General features: G+C 49.9%; 1 protein-coding gene across 1 annotated transcript; it reads right to left on the bottom strand.

The window, feature by feature from the left end:
* Window positions 1–1209: 1209 nt before the first annotated feature.
* On the bottom strand, window positions 1210–19534 carry STIP1 (stress induced phosphoprotein 1). Its single transcript, XM_004093019.3, has 14 exons — window positions 19379–19534; window positions 12336–12545; window positions 11275–11416; window positions 10986–11127; window positions 9801–9969; window positions 8226–8352; window positions 8028–8130; window positions 7649–7769; window positions 5682–5778; window positions 5425–5549; window positions 2836–2872; window positions 2520–2623; window positions 2124–2296; window positions 1210–1698 (listed from the first exon to the last, which is right to left on the bottom strand). The coding sequence occupies exons 1-14, from the start codon at window positions 19385–19387 to the stop codon at window positions 1626–1628; spliced, it is 1632 nt and encodes a 543-aa protein (XP_004093067.2). The 5' UTR covers window positions 19388–19534; the 3' UTR covers window positions 1210–1625.
* Window positions 19535–23044: the final 3510 nt, after the last annotated feature.

Raw genomic sequence — 23044 nt, 5'->3', positions numbered from 1 at the left:
GGGGAAAAGCAAGCTGATGAAACTGGCAGCAGGAAGTCCAGCCAGCTGCTAGTCTCAGCGCCTTCCTAGCAGAAAGCAGCACTCTTGGAACAAATGAGGAAGTTTTACTCCTGCCCCAGAGGCCTCCCCAGTCCAGGAAGAGAGCTTTAGAAAACGCAGCTTGTTGTAACCATGGAAAAGTGTAATTAAAGCTTAGCACCCTAAGTTCTCAGGTGAGAGCCGTGCATTAAAACCATCACCCAGGCCGGGCGTGGTGGCTCACGCCTGTAACCCCAGCACTTTGGGAAGTCGAGGCGGGTGGATCACGAGGTCAGGAGATTGAGACCATCCTGGCTAACACGGTGAAACCCCGTCTCTACTAAAAATACAAAAAAAAAAAATTAGCCGGGTGTGGTGGCAGGCGCCTGTAGTCCCAGCTGAGGCAGAATGGCGTGAACCCGGGAGGCAGAGTTTGCAGTGAGCTGGATCACACCACTGCACTCCAGCCTGGGCAACAGCGTGAGGCTCCGTCTCAAAAACAAACAAAAAACCCATCCTGTAATCCCAGCACTTTGGGAGGTTGAGGCGGGTGGATCGCTTGAGGTCAGGAGTTCGAGACTAGCCTAGCCAATACGGTGAAACACCTGTCTCCACTAAAATACAATAATTAGCTGGATGTGGTAGCAGGCTCCTGTAATCCCAGCTACTGGGGAGGCTGAGGTAGGAGAATCGCTTGAACCCAGGAGGTGGAGGTTGCAGTGAGCCGAGATCACACCACTGCACTCCAGCCTGACACTCCGTCTCAAATAACAAAACAAAAACAAAAACAATCCATGACTCAACTCCTAAATCTAACAGTAGCTGACAGCATAGCTGCCCTCTCCCCACAGATGTCTCAGCATCTCACATTAGAATCCTGTTCTCTGGATCTAGCCGGTTTCTAACTTTGAGACTATAATGTGGAGAATTAACAGCACTAGGGTCACCCCAAAGCTTATCTGAACCTCTCATTGGTACCACTTGGGGTGGGGAAGCCTTCAGATTCCCTTCCAGCTGCTGAGCAACAGCGCCACCTGGCAACCTTCTCAGCAAAGCCATGGAGCTGTGCCAAGCCACCTGACTCCTCCTAAGCCCGCCCCAAAGAGAAGAGCAAGATCAGGTTGCAGGAGCAGCCCCTGCAAGACAAACTCCTGGTTAAAAAAAAAAAAAAAAATTCACTCAAGGCCAAAGCAACATATAACCACGCCCAACTGGCTTGTTTTATTGGAGAAGGGGACGCAGAATAAACAACGTGAGACAGCTGGGACCTGAGGCTGGAAGAACCCCTCCCCTCCCCATACATGCCCACTGCCCCAAATAAAAAATAACCAACTATGGGAGAGCAGCCGAGACAGCAACTGGGGCAGGGGAAGGAGACACGGAACTCGAGGGCAGCGGTGAAGAGACCATGCGTGTGCTGGGAGGGCCCAGAGGGAGCGGCGGCACAAACAGCGCAGGTACGAGTCTGTGTCTTCCCCGGGGTTATGTATAAATATAGAGAGATGACGCCTTCTCTCCCCTGCTCTCCCTTCCGCTCCGTACTGCTCGCCGCGGTCCCAGCTCCTCTTTCCACATGAGGGCGAAGGGAAGGGGGGATGAACAAGTCATCACCGAATTGCAATCAGACCCACATCCATCAGCTTCTGGATCTTCTGTGCTATTACAGGATTCTTTAAGTGTCTACAGAGGAAGACATAGTTATTTGAAATGAGACAACTTTTAAAGTCTTACTTGCTTTCTCAGCAAGCCCCAATTCAACCCCCTCTACAGAAGGCCCCGGCGGGGAGGGGTCCTGGCGAGGCCTGGGGCGCCGAGCCGCAGAGGCCTGCTCCACTTCGCAGAACTTGCCAGTCCTAAGCCCACGACACAGCTTCCAGTCAAGACCTTTCTCCCAGCTAAATGGGCCTTTCCAAATGACTGCTTAAGCTATCACGACTAACAAAGCCCTTCCAGCTCGCCACCCACTGCCAATCTCCTTAAGTTTGGGAAGAATGACAGAATTCCTCTTCCTCGCAGACTGAGCACACCACCCCCCAGCCGCGTGCACTCATCTGCCTGCTTTTGTTCTCCATTTCCAGCAAGGCTGCCTCTCTGACTCTACGTACTCGCTGAGTGCCTGAGGGTCCTTCTGCATCTGTTCCAGGATAAGGCGCATGGCTGGGTCACTCATGATCTGCTGCACCTCAGGGTCGGCCATGGCTCGTCGCTTCACATCTTCGGGGCTGTCGTGCCGGTTGTACTGCGCCATCATACAGCGCTGGTAGCCATCTGCCGCCTCCTGCAGTCCAGAGCAGACAAAGGGGAAGCATGTTAGGACCACCCAGCTCACTGCGCTTCAGTAGGTCCAAGATAACAGAGGTAACTGACAAGGGGAGAGAGAGCAAGTAAGAGAGAAACAGAGAGAAATGGAGGTGACAGGGAAGGTATCAGGGACTGAACATGGAAAAGACCCAACAGAGAAAGAGGCAGGAGGAGCCCCTGGAGGCCAGAAGCAGCCCCACCTTACAGCTGGAGTCCAGGTCTAGCGCCTTCTGGTACACATCCATGGCTTTGGTGTAGTCCTTCATCGCTTCCAGGGCAGCAGCTTTCCGTGTATAACCCTTGACTACAAACAGGAGAGGTGGCACGTTATCAAAACGCAGCGCCCAAGGCTGCTCCTTGCACCTCTTCACCTGCACGCCAACACTGTTCACACCTGCTGATGATGGATCCTAAATCCTACAGGTCCCAAGGACACACCGGTAGACAAAGGGCTTGCCCTTTCCTTCTCTAATCTTTTGGCTAGAGACAGGGGACAGGCAACAGAAAGGCACTTACTGAAGGTCGGCTCCAGCTGTATACATTCCTCACAGTCCTAGAATGAAGCAGCAGAAAGAAATTAGGCTCATTCCCTTGGACAAGCTCACTACAGGCAACTCAAGCATGTGGACTTCCAACTCTAACACCTCACCCAGCACCACACAGAGGTGACAACACCAGGAAAGACAACTCCAGATGATGGATCATCCCACACAAGACAAACTGCCTGGACTCTGCAAGAGGCTGATGTTATGAAAAACACAAAGCGGGGGACAATTCCAGTTTGAGAAACTGAAGAGTACACAACTAGACAAAATGCGTGGACCTTGGTCCTGAGAGCTTTGGAATCCAAAAACATTGCTGATTAAAAAAACAAAACAACGCCGGGTGCGGTGGCTCATGCCTGTAACCCCAGCACTCTGGTAGGCCGAGGTGGGTGGACCACCTGAGGTCAGGAGTTCGACACCAGCCTGGCCAACATGGTGAAACCCCGTCTCTACTAAAAAAAAAAAAAAAAAAATTTGCTGGGCTGGTGGCTGCACCTGTAATAATCCCAGCTACTCAGGAGGCTGAGGCAAGAGAATCGCTTGAATCCAGGAGGCGGAGGTTGCAGTGAGCCAAGATCACACCATTGCACTCCAGCCTGGGCAACAAGAGTGAAACTCTGTCTCAAAAAAATAAAAACAAACAAACAAAAATAAATAAATAAAAAACCTCAGAGTTTTAAAATGTATTTTTGGAGAAGTGGGCAAGTCTGAGTATGGATGGACAGACGGCAGATGGCATGAGGCCTTGGTCTGGTGAGGTCGCGTGTGCTGACAGTGCTGCACTGGACAGGGAGTCTTTTCAGGCAATGCGTGCACAAGACTTGGATGTCTCATTTTAAGTACCAAACGTATACAATTTCCTTTCACAAACAGTTCAGCAAAAACAGGTCAATATTTGTCAGATAAAGGTGGAAGATACACCAGATATTCACTATGTATTCTTCTCTTTGAAACATCTTCAAAGTGAGAAATAATGAGAAAGAGAACACTATGCAGTACACTGAGCTCCCGTGCTTAATTCCAACCCTTCCACCAAGAAGCCGGGACAGCAGCAGAAATCCCATTCATTCTTTCTCCAAGCTCTCATGATTGGGAAAGTACTGCCCACCTCCCAGGTGACTGACAACCTGCTATTCTTTGCCTCGCAAATCAATATGCTTTTGACATGACTCTTGTACAATCCTACTAGTAGAAATGATGTCTCTAGGCCAAGACACCGACCCAGAAGACAGTGGCACAAAATATAAAAACCAACACAAACCCAGGTATGGCTGTTTCTAGACATGTCACACTGTCACCTTCCCACAATACGGTCCAGGTTTGTCAGCTAGAGAACAGTCGAAAAAAACTGCTGATAGAGGCAGGGTGGCTGAGATTCGAGAGGATGATGAGAACTCCACAGTGTCAAACAATCGTATTTGACCTAACTTGATATGACTGAGAACAGCAGAGCTACCTAGCTGAGCAAAACAGAAAAGCAAGGAAGGATGGTACAGCTGCTGAAAAACGTATGGTGGTTCCTCAAAAATTAAACATAGGCCAGGCGCAGTGGCTCATGCCTGTAATCCCAGCACTTTGGGAGTCCGAGGCAGGACAATCACTTGAGCCCAGGAGTTTGAGACCAGCCTGGGAAAACATGGTGAACCCCTGCCTCTATAAAAAATACAAAAATTAGCTGGGTATGGTGGTGCACACCTGTAGTCCCAGCTACTCAGGAGGCTGAGGTGGGAGGATGGTTTAAGCCAGGGAAGCAGAGGTTGCAGTGAGCTGAGATCGTGCCACTCCACTCTAGCCAGGCTGGGTGATAGAGCCAGACCCTGTCTTTAAAAAAAGAAGGGGGCCAAGCACGGTGATTCACGCTTGTAATCCTAGCACTTTGGGAGGCTGAGGCGGGTGGATCACCTGAAGTGAGGAATTCAAGGCCAGCCTGGCCAACATGGTGAAAGCCCGTTTCTACTAAAATACAAAAAATTAGCCGGGCATGATGGCGGGTGCCTGTAATCCTAGCTACTTGGGAGGCTGAGATGGGAGAATTGCTTGAACCCGGGAGATGTGGGTGCAGTGAGCCGAGATTGTGCCACAGCACTCCAGCGTGGGCAGCTGAGCGAGACTGTCTCAAACAAACAAACAAAAAAAAGTAAACACAGACACCACATGGCTCAGCAATTCCACTTCTTAAAAATGGTTAAAAAGGCAAAAACAAAGGAAAAAGAGGAAGGATACGGGGGTGAAAGGACCCACTTTCCAAGGTACCGCCAAGCAGTAGTAGCAGGTCCCATATTTTACACACACACACACACACACACACACACACACACACACTACTATAAATCTGGGCAACACAGGAAGACCCCAATTCTACAAAAAAATTTAAAATGTAGCAGGATGTGGTGGCATGTGCCTGTGGTCCTAGCTCCTCAGGAGGCTGAGGCAGGACAGAGTGAGACACTGTCTCAAACATCATGATCATCATCAACTCAATGTTGATGAAAACACAGAGAGAAAACCCACTCCTCATGTGCAGGCTTTCAGTAATGGCCACCCCCACAGGTCTCCTCACCTTGAGTGCCAGCTGGAACTCCAGGAGTTTGGTGTAGCAGGCAGCTCGATTGCTGTATAATTTGGCATCTTTCGGGTTCCTTTTGATGGCTTCTGTATAATGCTTCATGGCCTGGGGATAGTCCCCTGGGGAAGAAAAACAAAGACTATCTTTTAAAAAGCAAAAAGCCCCCATGTGTATCTGGCCATATTACCCCACAGCCAGGCACGGGAGGCATACCCAGCGCCGCTCCCCCATCCCCAAGCTGCAGGCAGTACCTTTCTGAAAACACTCGTTGCCTTTGTTCTTCTCCTCCAAAGCCAGGTCGGGGTTTATGTAGGCCAGCCGCTCTTGCTCCTTCAGGATTTTCTCTGCCTACAAAACATAAATCTTGGAATAATAATTTAAACACTCATAATCATCTAAATTTTGGGCTTAAAAATCAGATTAGGGGCCGGGCACGGTGGCTCACGCCTGTGATCCCAGCACTTTGGGAGGCCGAGGTGGGTGGATCACGAGGTCAGGAGATCGAGACCATCCTGGCTAACATGGTGAAACCCCGTCTCTACTAAAAATATAAAAAATTAGCCTGGTGTGGTAGCGGGCTCCTGTAGTCCCAGCTACTCGGGAGGCTAAGGCAGGAGAATGGCGTGAACCTGGGAGGCGGAAGCTTGCAGTGAGCCGAGATCGCGCCACTGCACTCCAGCCTGGGTGACAGAGCAAGACTCCATCTCGAAAAAAAAAAAAAAAAAAAAAATCACATTAGGATTTTAATTTTCAGAGTATTGCTGGCAAGATTTTTTTTTTTTTTTTGAGATGGAGTCTCACCCTCACCCAGGCTGGAGTGTAGTGGCACGATCTCGGCTCACTGCAACCTCCGCGCCTCGCCCCTGCCCCGCCCCGAGTTCAAGCGATTCTCCTGCCTCAGCCTCCTGAGTAATTGGGATTACAGGCGCCTGCCACTGCACCTGGCTAATTTTTTCGTATTTTTAGTAGAGACGGGGTTTCACCATCTTGGCCAGGCTGGTCTTGAACTCCTGACCTCATGATCCACCCACCTCGGCCTCCCAAAGTGCTAGGATTACAGGCATGAGCCACTGCGCCCTGCTATTGCTGGCAAGATTTTAAAAGAAATTTACAGTCTTTACCATTAAGATATACCATGAAAGATAATGAATGGCACTGACACAACACTTGGTACAAAAATAAGCACTGTATGAAAAGGATGCACGCCTTACTAGCACAATTCATTTTCTCACCAATCCTTTGTCACGCCCTACATAATTTATGACAATTGGCCTAATTCACATCATTTTTGTTGTATTAATAGTCAAAATGTTATGTTACAAGAACTATTAACACTCTTAATGCACAGGCCCTCAATATTAACACATTTAGAGTTGAAATCTTGGCCAATACCAAAAACTGAAAAAAACAAACAAACAAAAAAAAAACCAAAAAAACCCACCAGATCACTTCCTACATGTTGTCACTGTTAAATGACAGAGAAAGAATCATGTAAGATGACCAAAGCCACTACCTAAAAAAAGGTCAGGTTCAGCCAGGCATAGTGGCTTACGCCTGTAATTCCAGCACTTTGGGAGGCTGAGGGGGGTGGATCACTTGAGTTTAGGAGTTCAAGACCAACCTGGGCAACACAGTGAGACCCCTTCTCTACAAATAGAAAAATTAGCTGGACGTGCCAGGTGCAGTGGCCTGTAATCCCAGCACTTTGGGAGGTTGAGGTGGGTGGATCATGAGGTCAGGAGTTTGAGACCAGCCTGGCCCATATAATGAAACCCCATCTCTACTAAAAATACAAAAATTAGCACCTGTAGTCTTAGCTACTCGGGAGGCTGAGGCAGGAGAATTGCTTGAACCTGGGAGGCAGAGGTTGCAGTGAGCAGAGACCATGCCACTACACTCCAGCCTGGGTGACAAATAGAGACTCCATCTCAAAAAAAAAAAAAAAAAAAAAAAAAAAAAAAAAATTAGCTGGACGTGGTGGCACACGCCTGTAATCCTAGCTACTCAGGCTGAGGTGGGAAGATCATTGAAGCCCAGGAGGTTGAGGCTGCAGTGAGCCATGATTGTGCCACTGTCCTTCAGCCTGGGTGAAAGAGTGAGACCCTATCTCAAAAAAAAAAAAAAAAAAAAGTCAAGTTCATTATTAAATAAAACAGTAAGAAATAATGGCTCAATTATTAGGAAAACAAGAAAATACCCCTATTCTTTTCCTACCCACCTGCTGGCATTTCTTGAGCACATCTGGGGTTCGGTGCTCTGCCAGAGACTTGTTATAGAAATGGATGGCATCCTTGTACTTTTCTTCTTTGAAGTAGGAGTTGCCAATTCGAGCATATGCTCTGATAAAGAAAGAGGGACAAGGACTGCTTAGGACAAAGAGATAAGGTCAGCTCCTGCAGAAAAACACACCTGCAGCTAGAAAGGCCCGCATCACTGCCTTCAACACCTTTTGTCTTGCCTCCGGTGACCTTCTTGCCAGCCCTTTCTTAACAAAGCAGATTCTATGGCCAGCAGCCCTCCTCCCCATGCAGAGAAACTTAAGTCTTGGACAGCAAACCCTCCGCGCTACTCAAGGTATTCTGGAAGGTCGAGCCTACTTGGCAATCTGTCGATAGTCTTCTCGGTTTTCTCTCCCCACTTCAATGGCCTTCTCACAAAGCTCCCGGCACTTATTGTAGTCGCCCTTTTCAAAGTATACCGCTGCCAGGCAGGATGGTTAAGAAGGAACAGTCAGTCCTTACTTCTTCCCTCAGAGACACCCAACAATTCCCTTGCCCCTTGTTTCTGGGCCTCACCTGCTTGATTGGTAATGTAAGTCATGTTGGTGGGGTCCAGCTCCTTGGCTTTGTCATAATGCTTCAAGGCTGTGTCAAAGTCTTTCTTCTTGTAGGCATCGTTCCCCAGCTCTTTTTCCTTCAGTGCCTAGATGAGGTTTAAGAAGAAGTGAGTGCTGAGGAAATCTATCTCAGGTGACAAAGACAGCAAGAATCTATGATCTGTCACAAGTTCTGAAATACAACTAACATGCATAGAATTCTAGCAAGTTCTCCTGAAGGCCTCTTCATCAATCAGCTATAGATAATACAGTCAAGTATCAGCCGTTAGAATGAAAACTAACTTCATCTTTGCTTGCTCTGAAACTCCTCCTTTTCCACCTACTCTCCTGGATCTTTGTCAGGAAGCAGAGCAATTCTTTAGGGGTGAGCAAATCCCTTTGACTTGAAGCAACCGGTGAGGACAGCAGAGTTTTGGACCAGGCTTTATTCTGAGGCTGCAGCAGATCTGGTGTCGGTCTTGTGGTTGCCTCAGGGTCTTAGTTGTCAGGGAACCACAGCAGAGGGGGTGGTGAGAGGATGAGAAGCAGCTGAGTGGCACGAGTCTTCGGCAAAGCTCACTACCGCCCACAATGGAGGGCCTTTTTCCAGCTGAGACACCCTAAACAACCAACGCTTACCCATTTCAAGGTGCTAAATTTGGCAACAATCTGCTGTTCTAGTTTACAAGGAGGGAAATGAAATCGTTGAGGCGCATGCCTCCTGCTCTAAAAGAGTGCTGCTGCGGACACTCCCAACCACACACCATGTCCAGCCAGGCAGCAAAGGCCTAAGGATTGATGTGGACAACATTCTTCTGGATCATGACAAGGACGTGAATTAATCCCAACTTTCCAGTCTTGCTCTGACCAACATTCACACTGGCAGCAATGAAGCCGCTGTGGCGACCATGGGAAGGGCAACTCCTGCTGCTCACTCTTTGCTACACATTACTCCTAGGAATTCTCTTGTGAAGCTCATCTTTTTTTTTTTTTTTGAGACAGGGTCACCCAGCCTGGAGATCTCGGCTTATTTCAACCTCTGCCTCCCGAGTTCAAGCGATTCTTCTGCCTCAGCCTCCCAAGTAGCTGGGACTACAGGCGCCCACCATGACACCTGGCTAATTTTTGTATTTTTAGTGAAGATGAGGTTTCACCATGTTGGCCAGACTGGTCTTGAACTCCTGACCTCAGGTGATCTGCCCACCTTGGCCTCCAAAAGTGCTAGGATTACAGGCGTGAGCCACGACGCCTGGCCTGAAGCTGATTTTTTAACATGCTAACCATTCTAACGAATAATAGCCATAAGTTTAGCACATACTAAAGCACTCAAAATAGTTACAGGTGGGCACAGTGGCTCTTGACTGTAATCCTAGCTGAAGCAGGAGCATCGCTTAAGGCCAGGAGTTCAAGACCAACCTGGAAAACACGGCAAGACTCCGTTTCTAAAAAAACCATAATAATCATGGTCAATCAAGGTCAACAGATGTCCCCATTCAACATAAAGATTTCTAGTTGTTTATAAATAGGTGACAGTGAGGAGAGAAAAAAACCAGACCTGCTTCTTATTCTCTGGAAGATCTTCTTCCATTGGCTCTGGCTTGGTCTCCTTTTTGGGAGGCGGTGGTGGTGGAGGTGTTGCAACCTCTTCCTCCTCATCCATACTGCCCAGATCGACCCCAAGGAGGACGCTGAGAGTGGTCATGATCCGGGGATCTTGTAGTTTCCTAGTATTGATTTAAAAAAACAAAGAAAAATTGTAATTACTCCTCCCCACAATCAGTATTTTAACTCCCACTTACTATTAAAGTCATATTCCTGTGTTTAGAAGCTCCTCACCCATCAAAAGATGGCTAGATTTTGCACCACTCCTGAGTTACAATTGAGGAATACTCAAACCATCAAAACACCATCTAAAATAGAGTCAACAAAAATAAATAAAATGAAGTCACAGATAGCCGGGCACGGTGGCTCACACCTGTAATCCCAGCACTTTGGGAGGCCAAGGCGGGCAGACCACTTGAGGTCAGGAGTTTGAGACCAGCCTAGCCAACATGGTGAAACCCGTTGCTACTACTAAACATACAAAAATTAGCCGGGCGTGGTGGTGTACACTTGTAATCCCAGCTACTCAGGAGGCTGAGGCAGGAGAATCGCTTGAACCCAGGAGGTGGAAGTTGCAGTGAACTGAGATCACACCACTGCACTCCAGCCTAGGTGACAGAGCGAGACTCCATCTTGAAAAAAGAAAAGAAAACAAAACGAAGTCACAGAGGTCAAGTTTATTCCTCAAGGTTGGCAGATACACAGAGGAATGAGTTGTTTTAGGTATACTTCCGTAGCTGATCTCAGGAGCCAGTGGATTGAGATAGAGATGGATACCAGTACAAGATTTAGACACATCTTTACACATGAACTTCAACCCTGTTTCCACTCTGATATACCAACAGAGACAGTAGGGCCTAAGTAGATGGAAAGGATGGGGTTGACGCTAGATCAGAATTCTAGAAGAGCAGGCAAGAGGTGTATATAGATGACAAGGAACATTCTAGATTACTGTGATATATGCTCCCCTGACCCTTTCTATAATTACAAATAAACGACCACCACCTACTGCTCTGCAGAGAATAAACAAAGGCAGAAATTGCAGTTTAGACCAGGGAACCCTCTGCTGTGAGGTTAGAGGAAGAAAGCATAACATTCCCCCTGATTTCCAGAACCTTAATGAGCGGCGTCCACTTACGTGCCCAGGTCAGAAGGTTTGTTTCGTAGCTGCTCTATCAGCTCCCGGTAGGTAGGATCACTGAGTAGTGTCCTTGTCCTGGGATCACTCTCCAACTTCTGATACAGATTAGGCATGTTGAAAGGGTTCATGAATTTTCTCTCTGTCCGAGTAAAGGAAAGCACACCACTATGAAATGAGTTCACTAGAATTACTGTGTCCCATACCCTACCAGACTGACATTTCTCGGGGGGAAGACTCAAAATTAATCCCATTAATAATAAGAACGAAAACTGTGCGTGGTACCTACCTGCCAACCTGGCCTCCATATTCTGTAAACCCTCTTTCAGTTGAGGGTTATTTGCCTCGTGTTTTAAGCCCTCCTCATAGGTTCGCTTCGCTTCTTCAAAGCGGTTTAAGAACTCTAGAGCTGCTGCTTTTCGTGAATAGCCCTTAAACCACCAAAGACAGGCACAAAGTAAAGAACACCCAGAGGTAATCTAGAAGATGAACTCAAAAAAGAACAATTCTACTTTTATGGGGGAAAAAATGAGTATTCACATGAAGGCCAAAGAGAAAAAAACGAGAGGAGTAGGCTACAAGGCCAAGGCTGCTACTTTAAGGATCCATCCAAATAGCAGAGGCACATCCGCCCCACCCCGTTCACCTCTGATCAACTGTGGTCAGTTACTTTGGCAACATTTTTTTTCCCTTTTTTTTTTTTTGGTAAAGACAGGGACTCCTTATGTTGCCCAGGCTGGTCCCAAACCCTTGGGCTCCAGTAATCCTCCTGCCTCAACCTCCCAAAGTGCTGGGATTATAGGCGTGAGCCACTGCACCGGGCCTCTTCCTCCTTTTTTTTTTTTTTTCCTGAGACAGGGTCTTGCTGTGTCACCTGGGCTGGAGTGCAGTGGCACGATCTCAGCTCACTGCAATCTCCACTTGCCAGGCTCAGGTGATCCTCCTGCCTTAGTCTCCTGAGTAGATGGGAGTACAAGCACATGCCACCATGCCTGACTAAATTTTTTTGCATTTTTAGTACAGACAGGGTTTCACCATGTTGGCCAGGCTAGTCTTGAACTCCTGACCTCAAGTGATCCGCCCACCTCAGCCTCCCAAAGCGTTGGGATTACAGGCGTGCGTCACCGCGCCCAGCCCCAGCCTCTTCCTTCTTAGTACCAAAAATAAAACCTGTATTACAACTAATGGCTACCTTAGATTTAATGAAAAATGCCATTTCTGAGGAGGATACTCAAACAGGGAGGTGGGTAGGTAACTATCAGTGTATCAGGACAGGTAAACCTCAGGCCACCAAAAGGCATTTCTGGAGAGGTCTGAAGGGCCTCTCTCCCTCCAGTGCCCACAGCTGACCTTGCCCCAGTCAGGCTTTAGGTCGACGGTCTTGCAGCCATCCTCATAAGCCTTCTGGTAGTCTCCTTTCTTGGCATAGGCAGCAGAACGGTTGCTGTACAGCACGTGGTTGTGAGGATCCAGCTTAATGGCTTCGGAGTAGCACTGTAAGGCATCATCGATGTTGCCTGCGCTCAGGGCCTTGTTGCCTTTCTCCTTCAGCTCACTGACCTGAGGGGAAAGGAACACACAGCTTCTCTATGATGTGCCCATTTAATCCTAAGCTTTAAAGACAACACTCATTCTTTTATGTAGTTACCAACAAACAAATAGGTGACTTTACAGATCAGAAGAGAGAAAAGCAGTTCATTTATTTAATTTCTCACACCTTCCCTAAGGAGCCGCAAAGAAAAAATAAGCACAGGCAAAGAGCCCAGGCTGCACTCCACGCTGGCCCCCATGTGACGAACGAGGGCTCTGCCACTCTTACAGTCTCCACATGGAGCTCACGAAGCCACTCCAGAATGTACCACATGCTCCTTCCATGGAAAAGTCAATTCGTTTGCCACAGATTTCCAAAGCATCCAAATGACAAACAGAGCACAGCCCTAGTCACCCCTCACAGGAAGAAGGTGGGCGGAATGGCACTGATACATGCTCCAGTGACCCAAAGGCTGTGGGATGGCAGTGGAGGCTTCTCTTTCCTGGGAGCGGCAAGATGCTTGCCTATGGTGTAATTGCCCAACTCCTCCCATCAGAGAAGAACTGGTCTCCATTTCCTGGGGTGGCAACATGTTGCCACATGATGGACAAATCTTCATTAATGGGTAACAGTCAAGCTAGCCCCCCCAAATTGATTCCTGCCATTCTTAAATATTACTACATTACAAAGGGGATGGAGGATAAAGAAATGCTACTATGGTTTAAACCTCTCCCTTCTCAAACATCAGAGTGCACGAAGTAAGGATACAACGGGCTTTTGTTTTGTTTTGTTTTGTTTTTTGAGACGGAGTCTCACTCTGTCACCCAGGCTGGAGTGCAGTGGCATGATCTTGGCTCACTGCAACCTTCGCCTCCCAGGTTCAAGCGATTCTCCTGCCTCAGCCTCCCAAGTAGCTGGGATTACAGGCGCATATCCGGACGCCTGGATAATTTTTGTAATTTTAGTAGAGACGGGGTTTCACCATATTGGTCGGCTGGTCTTAAACTCCTGACCTCAGGTGATCCACATGCCTTGGCCTCCCAAAGTGCTGAGATTACAGGTGTGAGCCACTGCGCCTGGCGGCATACAGCAGTTTTAAAAAGTGAGGCAGCTCTGCCTGGCCACCCCACCGACTGGGAAGTGAGGAGCACCTCTGCCTGGCCGCCCAACTGACTGGGGAGAGAGGAGCACCTCTGCCCACCTGCCCCACCATCTGGCAAGTGAGGAGCGCCTCTTCTGGGCCACTGTGCAACCCTCCAAGTGTGAAGTGACAGCCTTGTGTGTGATCTTTCTGCCCTCCCCAAGTTTGCATTTTCCACATTGTTTACTTTTTAATTAAAAAAAAAAAAAAAATGTGAGGCAGGCCTTGGCCCTGTCAGAACAGGGTGCTCACTAAAGGGTTTCTCCTCACTGAGCTGCCCCACAAAAGGTCAGGTGCCCCACAGCAGCCTACCTGAGGGCAGGCAACCCCTCGAGAAGCTCATTGTATTTATTATTATTTTTTTTTGAGACGGAGTCTTGCTCTGTCCCCAGACTGGAGTGTAGTGGCACGATCTTGCCTCACGGCAACCTCTGCCTCCCAGGTTCAAGCGATTCTCCTGCCTCAGCCTCCTGAGTAGCTGGGATTACCGGCACCCACCACCACGCCCAGCTAATTTTTGTATTTTTAGTAGAGATGGGGTTTCACCATGTTGGCCAGGCTAGTCTCAGACTCCTGACCTCATAATACACCTATCTCAGCCTCCCAAAGTGCTGGGATTACAGGCGTGAGCCACCGTGCCCGGCCATATTTATTTTTTTTAAAGATGGCATCTCACTCTGTTACCAGCCTGCAGTGCAGTGGCATGATCACAGCTGACTGTAACCTTGAGCTCCTGGGCTCAAGCAATCCTCCTGACTCAGCCTTTTTTCTGTATTTTTTTTTTTTTTTTTTTTCTTTGAGACAGAGTTTCACTCTGGTTGCCCAGGCTGGAGTGCAATAGCGCGATCTCGCCTCACCACAACCTCTGCCTCCCAGGTTCAAGCGATTCTCCTGCCTCAGCCTCCTGAGTAGCCGGGATTACAGGCACGCACCACCACATCTGCCTAATTTTGTATTTTTAGTAGAGACGGGGTTTCTCCACGTTGGTCAGGCTGGTCTTGAACTCCTGGCCTCAGGTGATCTGCCCGCCTTGGCCTCCCAAAGTGCTGGGATTACTGGTGTGAGCCACTGCGCCTGGCCAACTCAGCCTTTTAAGTAGCTGGGACTACAAGTGTGTGTCACCACGCCTCACTGTTTTTTTCTTTTCGTGGTAGAAATGGTGTCTCGCCATATTGCCCAGGCTTGTCTCAAACTCTTGGCCTAAAGCAACCCTCCTGCCTCAGTCTCCCAAAGGTGAGCCCCCACACCAGACCAAAATATACCTTCTAAGAGGTAAACGTTCTGTGAGATAGAGTTATGTCACCGAAGTCACTCACTCATTCTATGTATTATCCACTCACCACCCAGTAAACTGATGCAAGAAATAATTTTGTCAAGAGAAATGATTTTAGGCTGTAATCTCAGCACTTTGGGAAGCTGAGGCGGATGGATCACCTGAGGTCAGGAGTTCCAGACCAGTCTGGCCAACATGGTGAAACCCTGTCTCTACTACAAATACAAAAATTAGCCGCTGCTGGGTGCGGTGGCTCACGCCTGTAATCCCCGCACTTTGGGAGGCCCAGGTAGGCAGATCACCTGAGGTCAGGAGTTCGAGACCAGCCTCAACGTGGAGAAACCCCGTCTCTACTAAAAATACAAAAAAAAATTAGCCGGGCATGGTGGTGCATGCCTGTAATCCCAGCTACTCAGGAGGCCGAGACAGGAAAATTGCTTGAACCTGGGAGGTGGAGGTTGCGGTGAGCTGAGATAGCGCCATTGCACTCCAGCTTGGGCAACAAGAGCGAAACTCAGTCTCAATAAATTAATAAATAAATAAGCCGGATGTGGTGGTGCATGCCTTAGTCCCAGCTACTCAGCAGGCTGAGGCAGGAGAATCATTTCAACCTGGGAGTCGGAGGTTGCAGTGAGCCGAGATTGCACTGCTGCATTCTCACCTAGGGGACAGAGTGAGACTGTATCTGAAAAAAAAAAAAAAAAAAAAAAAAAGAGAAATGATTTTGGAATCCTCAAACAGAGAGATCAGGAACTTCCATCAATCAGAGACCTTACAGAGGCAAGGGCAGAAAGAACCTGCCAAATTAAGCAAACAAGGGATAAAAAATCCTAGAGCCCAAGACAGAGGCCAGAAGACAAAGAGTTAACAAAACTCAAGTGGTATCAAGAGGCAGCTGGTGAAGTTCCTGCCTATGCTTTAGAAAAGCATTTTTCAGACACAGTACTGATCGGCAGTGGGTCAGGAAATCAATTTTGTAGGTCATGACCAGCATTTTAAGAGACCAAATGGGACAAAAAATACCAGCACACAGTGCACATAACAGTAAATACTGTTTTGCTGAATGTGTTACATGGCTGTACGCCTGAGCTGGGTTAAATGTAAGAAGTGTATCATTGTGGGATTTGAAAGGCCCCTATTGAAAAAAAAACAAGCCTGAACATTCAAAATCTGTCCAACTTGTTTTTTTTTTTTTGGAGACGGAGTCTTGCTGTCATCCAGGCTGGAGGGCAGTGGCACAATCTTGGCTCACTGCAACCTCCACCAGCCGGGTTCAAGCAATTGTCCTGCCTCAGCCTCCCATGTAGCTGGGACCACAGGCGCGCGCCACGATGCCCGCCTAATTTTTTTTTTTTTTTTTTGAGACAGAGTCTCGCTGTCACCCAGTCTGGAGTGCAGTGGCGCAATCTTGGCCCACTTCAAGGTCCGCCTCCTGGGTTCAAGCGATTCTCCTGCCTCAGCCTCCCAAGTAGCTGGGACTACAGGCGCGTGCCACCACATCCAGCTAATTTTTGTATTTTTAATACAGACAGGGTTTCACCATATTGGCCAGGCTGGTCTTGAACTCCTGACCTCGTGATCCACCCACCTCGACCTCCCAAAGTGCTGGGATTACAGGCGTGAGCCAGTACGCCTGGCCCTATTTTTTTTTTTTTTTTTTTTTTTTTGTATTTTTACTAGTGACGGGGTTTCTCCATGCTGGACAGGTTGGTCTCAAACTCCTGACCTCATGATCCGCCCACCTCGGCCTCCCAAAGTGCTGGGATTACAAGTGTGAGCCATTGCACCTGGCCCAACTTGAGTATTTTCTAAACTAAAATACAAACCTCACAGTTGAAAATGAAAACAAAAGGTAGAAAAATCGTGTTTGTTTTCAGGAATGGCTTCCAGATGGTGGGCTCAAACACACCTGGGGTTAAATGCCAGGTCATCTGTACAGCTGCCATGCCAGTTTGCTGTCCTGAGTTAAGTCAAATATTCATTCACCATCTACCTACCTATACATACACTTCTATCACGAGTGGTGGTGATTTAAAAACAAACATTTTAAGACCAGGCAAGGTGACTCACGCCTGTAATCCTAGTGCTAATACAGTGGGAGGCCAAGGCTAGAGGATTGCTTGAGCCTAGAAATTCGAGACCAGCCTGGTAAACAGCAAAACTCCCGTCTCTACAAAAAATTTTAAAATTAGCCAGTTCTGGTGGTGTGCCCAGCTACTCAGGAGACTGAGGCAAGAGGATCGCTTGAGGCCAGGAACTTGAGGCTGCAGGGAGCTATGATCCCACCAGCGCACTTCAGCCTGGGCCACAGAACCAGACCCTGTCTCTAAAAAAAAAATACAAAATAAATTTGGTAACAGAAATCGTTTCGTTTTTTTTTTTTTTTTTTTTTTTTTTTGAGACGGAGTCTCACTCTGTCACCCAGGCTAGAGTGCAGTGGCGCAATTATGGCTCACTGCAACCTATGCCTCCAGGGTTGAAGCAATTCTTCTATCTCAGCCTCTCCAGTAGCTGGGATTACAGGCCTGCGCCACCATGCCCCGCTAATTTTTGTACTTTTAGTAGAGAGGGGGTTTCACCATGTTGGCCAGGCTGGTGTCGAACTCCTGACCTCAGGTGATTAGCCCACCTTGGCCTCCCAAAGTGCTGGGAGTATCCGCGTGAGCCACTGCGCCCAGCCGAGATCCTTTTCTTTTTTTTTTTTTTTTTTTTTTTTTTATGAGACGGAGTCTCGCTCTGTCGCCCAGGCTGGAGTGCAGTGGCGTGATCTCAGCTCACTGCAACCTCCGCCTCCTGAGTTCATGCCATTCTCCTGCCTCAGCCTCCAGAGTAGCTGGGACTACAGGTGCCCACCACCACGCCCGGCTAATTTTTCTTTTGTATTTTTAGTAGAGACAGGGTTTCACTGTGCTATCCAGAATGGTCTCGATCTCCTGACCTCGTGATCCGCCTGCCTTGGCCTCCCACAGTGCTGGGATTACAGGCTGAGCCACCGCGCCCGGCCCCAGATCCTTTCTTAAAGGTAAAAGAGCGACGTCTTATTCCAGAAATCTTTTCCTCACCTATACTACAGCCCATTTAACCCTAGATACAACTGAAGTATTATATGGGCACAAAAAGTTTACTAACTTCATTTCCACTCTTAATACAGCAAGGAAGCTCAAGCTTTGCCTAAAGCAGCAACTGCTACAGGAGACCAAAGGCTCAGCTTTGTAGCTCACACCAAAAAAAGGATGGTAGTCACTACTCCATCGAGATGTCTTATTTAAGGGGAGCGTGTGGGCGATCTCAGTTTTACGGCCCTGAAGTAAGAACCAGATACCAGGTATAGCTTCAGAATTGTCACCCCCAAGTGTTACGGGCCTGGAGCGAAGAGGGTAGTACTCCCGAGCGGGAGGATAATTTATCGGAGGTTGGTAGAGGTTTCTTGGAGGTTGTTTTGTCCTTTTTCTTCCGATGAATCATTGCAGCTCAATGACAGCTTCCAATGGAACAAAACCTCTAGGCCTTTCACAACCACAAGCTACTGAGGACATAACCAAGTCACTGAAAGGAAGCAGCAACCGCTTCAAACTTGGCCCCTCAAATGCTCAATAGAGGCCCATAACTTCCAGCAGTTGATCTCTGTAAATTGTCTACAACCACCCCCGGGTAGTCAGAAACCCATCTTTCAGACCCACCTTTCGGAAGTGTCGGTCCTCGGTCACTCCACAATCACACACAAGCATACAAAAAGAGGGGGAGGGGCCGCAATACATTTGTAAAACACTGCCAGTGATGGAATTCGTTCCAAGGACTTTTGCGGCACCCTTCCCTTTCCTGCATCAGGTAGAGTCGGTCTGTCGCTCCTCAGACCCCCGCTCAACGCTCTCCCACCCTGACCTTCTCAGATGTAGAAGTGTAAGATTTGCCCCAACTGGATCCCAGGTTGCTAAGATCCTCGGCTACTCCCAGGGTATTCCCGTCCCCGCTCCCTGGATCCGTCCAAGTTCCTCGTGGTTAAGTCTCGAGCTGTTTCTCCGTCGGCCGTCTCCGATCTCCCGGAGGGCTACCTCGCGGGTGCGGACCCCGGCCCCTGGCCCACCTCCACCCCGCCCCCTGCGGCCCGCACCCTCCCCAGCATGGCCCGCAGCCGCCCCCTCGGGACGCCTTCAGGACCCGGTCGCGGCCCCTCTTCCCGCCGCCGGCCGGACTCACCCAAGCTGTGGCCTCCTCCCGGTCCTCCTCGCCCAACCAAGGGGCGATGGGCGCTCCCCAACACCGGCCTCGCTACAGATCCCGCTCCCGCCCGCCGCCCGCGGCCCTCACCTCCCCGCCGCCGCCCCGTCCGGCCCCAGCACCCAGCTCCGGTCGCCTCGATCCGGCGCCCGCCCCGCCCCCCTACCGCGGCCTGGCCTCCGGCGGTCCCCGAGCAGTCTCGCGGCCTCAGCCTGCCCCTCCCCCTTCACCTGCTCCATAGCGCAGCGCGGCTGGGAACCCCGTTGAATCGAATCCGTCCGCTCCGCGTTCCCAACCGCACGCGCCGCCTTCTGGAACCTACTAGAAGCTGCCGGGACCCCGGCTCCCGCCCCTTCCTCGCCTGCTCACTGGTCGAGTTCTTCTAGGGGGAAATCTCTGTGCTGCTCTACTATTGGCTTGACGTCCAGCCCATCATCTCCACTTCCCTCTCATTGGACAGCGGGGAGTAATTCCTTCAACCCTGCCTCCCCCGCACCTCAGGATTGGGCGCTCCTCTATAAACCCACCCATCCCAGGCTCCACGAATGGAGGGAGGAGCGGACTTCTGCGATACGGATTGGTCCTTTGCACTGCCAATCGTAGCCGCGCTGGCCGCGCCCATTGGTTCTGTTCGTTCTGGAAGTTTCCACCTCTCCCATTGGGCTGCCGGACTCCAAGTCGGAACCGCCTTCAGAATGAGAGCGATTCCAATTGGGCGGAGGGTTGCCAACTCTTTGCACTGATTGGTTTAAATCGCTGCCCTTCAAAAGGCCGGGTTTCGCCCCGCCCGTGGCATATGGGAGTACCGGCTACAGTCGGGGTCTGTAGCTGTGTCTCCGGCGGTTGCGGGACCTGTGGGTTGCTTTCCCCCTCGCTCCCGAGTGCTGCGAGTTCCAGGCGGTCCCCGGGATCGCCAGCGGCACAGGGCCCCAGCTCTTCGCCCGCGCATCGGGATGGGGGGTCCTAGTCGGTGGGAGCTGCCTGGCCCTCGAGCGCCAGCTGCCTGCGTTGTCCAGCGCTCCGGCCTCGGCCTGGCCCTCCTGCATCCTGGCTGTTAGGTTCTGAATGTTCCAGAAATGCCACGTGACCGCGAGGGCGCTTGGGCTGGACAGTCGGGGGATCTCACGGCAGCGGGCCCGGCTGTCCCGCTGGGCGTCCTCAGTGGAACCGCACACCCTCTCTGAGCGCGCCGGTCGTTTGGTCCTGTAAGGCCAAGGGGAATTGGTGCGGTGTTTAGCACGCGGGAAGCACTTAACGAGAGGGAGCTGCCCCTCAGCCATCGTGAGTCCGATGTAAAGGAGTGAAGGAGACGAAGAACGGAATCAGTAGTTGACCGCCTATGAGCTGGCGAGTTGTGGCCTGGTAGGGCCTTAAATCCCAGCCCCAGAAGTCAGAGGCAGGGCAGGCACCCCAAAGCGTGGAAGAGATGCACCTGCGGAGTGAAAAATGCTGCTATTGCTTCTAGGGTCAGCTGTGGTTCCTGGAACAAAGGAGCCGCATGACTCGGGTCTGGCGATGATCTTGGGCTCTGCAGTGTCCTCATCCTTCCCCCTCTCTGGGTAATGCTATCTTCCCAGGGTTTAAAGTGTGTCCTCTCTGCTAGTAGCTTGTCTCCACAGCCTCATCTTTAATTCCACCTGCCCCACCCATTTTGGACACTGCAGCCAAGTTGCAGCAGACCCGCAAACCTGGTAATCCCTCATTTGAAAGTGCTGGAGGCTTTAGGATGGGGTTCAGGGCCTGTGCAATCTAACCGCCTGCTTTTTTTTTTTTTTGAGACGCAGTTGAGTCTCACTGTCTCCCAGGTTGGAGTGCAGTGGCGCCATCACAGCTCATTGCAGCCTCAACCTCCTGAGCTCAAGCCATCCTCCCACCTCAGCCTCCCAAGTGCCTGGGGTTACAGGCAAGCACCACTATGCCTAGCTAATTTTTCTATTTTTTTTTTTTTTTTTGTATAGACGGATTTCGCCGTGTTGTCCAGGCTGGTCTTAAACGCTCGCTCTGTTTCCCAGGCTAGAGTGCAGTGGGGCGATCTCGGCTCCCTGCAACCTCTGCCTCCTGGGTTCAAGCAATTATCCTGCCTCAACCTCCCAATTAGCTGGGATTACATGTGTGCGCCACCATGCCCGGCTAATTTTTTTATTTTTAGTAGAGGCGGGGTTTCACCATGTTGACCAGGCTGGTCTCAAGACTACTCACCTCAAGTGATCCCCCCGCCTCTGCCTCCCAAAGTGCGGATTACAGACATGAGCCACCGCGCCCAGCGGTTTTGCATTTTCAATTGTGGGGCACGGTGAGAAAAGACTTGAAGAAAGCAAGGGAGTGAGATCCATGGAAATGTAGGGGAGAACCTTGCAGGCCCATGGAACAGCCAATGCAAAGGACATGGGGTGGGAGCTGCCTCGGGGTAGCCAGGATGGCAGGAGGCACAGCTGCCGAGAGGAAGCAGGGGCCAGGTCTTGCAGGGTTAGAGGCCATTGCCACTCCCGAACACATTGGCAGGTTTTGAGCAGAGAAGTGACATGATCTTAGTTTTCTCAGGATCCCTCTGGCTGCTGTGTGGAGGAAGAGGGGAGGGTGAGAGCAGGGATACCTCTTAGGAGGCTGTGGCAGTAATCCCAGGGAGCCAGGATGGGAGCAGAGGAGGAGACAGGAATTGGATTCTGGATGCATTTTGGAGGGAGCATGAAGGAAAGCGTGGTCAAGGGTTCCTCCGAGGCCTTGGCCTCCTCTCTTATTCATCTACATCCATTCTGTCAAGGACACCTTTCATTTCTTCTTGGCACTGTCTCCAGGCCACCACACTGCTGACCAGCAGTGGCCTTTCCAGGCCTTCCATCTTCTCCCTAGCAGCTTCTGTCTGCGTGGCCAGGTCCCATTTCCCACACACCTTTTTTTAGAGTGTGTTGCACTGCTCTGGGTGCAGGGTTGTAGCAGTGACCAGGGCAGCCCCAGATGAAGCTTCTGCTCACAGGAACCTTTTCTACTGAAACAGATGATACCTAAACTCTCAGCTGTGTGACTTTAAGCAACTTGCACAATCTCTCTGTACTTCAGTTGCCTCCATCTTCAAATGGGGATTAAAAAGTGTTGACATAGTGGTTGTGAGGATTACATGATTTGATATTTTATAAAGCACTTAGAACTTGTCAAGAAGAGTGCCCGGGGATTGCATAAGGTCAGGAGTTTGAGACCAGCCCGGCCAACATGGGGAAATCTCGTCTCTGCTAAAAATACAAAAACTAACCACGCGTGGTGCACGCCTGTTGTCCCAGCTACTCGGGGGGCTGAGGCAGGAGAATTGCTTGAACCTGGGAGGTGGAGGTTGCAGTGAGCCAAGATTGCGCCACTGCACTCCAGCCTGGGCAACAGAGCAAGACTCGGTCTCCAAAGAAAAAAAAAAGAACAGTGCCTGGCTACAGAATAAGAACTACGTGGATTTATTAAATCAAAATCGGTGCACAAATGATCATTCTTAAGAGTGAGTGCTACAGAGAACACAAAAGGCAAGACACAGAGAGATGACCTGGGAGGCAGGGAAGGAAAGCACTCCCAGAGGTGAGTGGTTAGTGAAGGCCTCTCAGAGATGGGGCAAGGAGAAGCCTAGGGGGCACAGGGCGCCACACAGGGCAACAGAAGATGCAAAGGTCCTGAGGCCAGGGCAAATTTAGAATTTTTTTTTTCCGATGGAGTCTTGCTGTGTTGCCCAGGCTGGAGTGCAGTGGTGCGATCTCGGCTCACTGCAACCTCCGCCTCCTGGGTCCAAGCAATTATCTGCCTCAGCCTCCAGAGTAGCTGGGATTACAGGCATCCACCACCATGCCCGGCTAATTTTTGTGTTTTTAGTAGAGACAGGGTTTCAACATCTTGGCCAGGCTGGTCTTGAACTCCTGGCC

This window comes from Nomascus leucogenys, chromosome 4, assembly GCF_006542625.1.
Source record: "Nomascus leucogenys isolate Asia chromosome 4, Asia_NLE_v1, whole genome shotgun sequence".
NCBI lineage: Eukaryota > Metazoa > Chordata > Mammalia > Primates > Hylobatidae > Nomascus > Nomascus leucogenys.
This window is presented reverse-complemented; position numbering and strand designations above follow the sequence as displayed.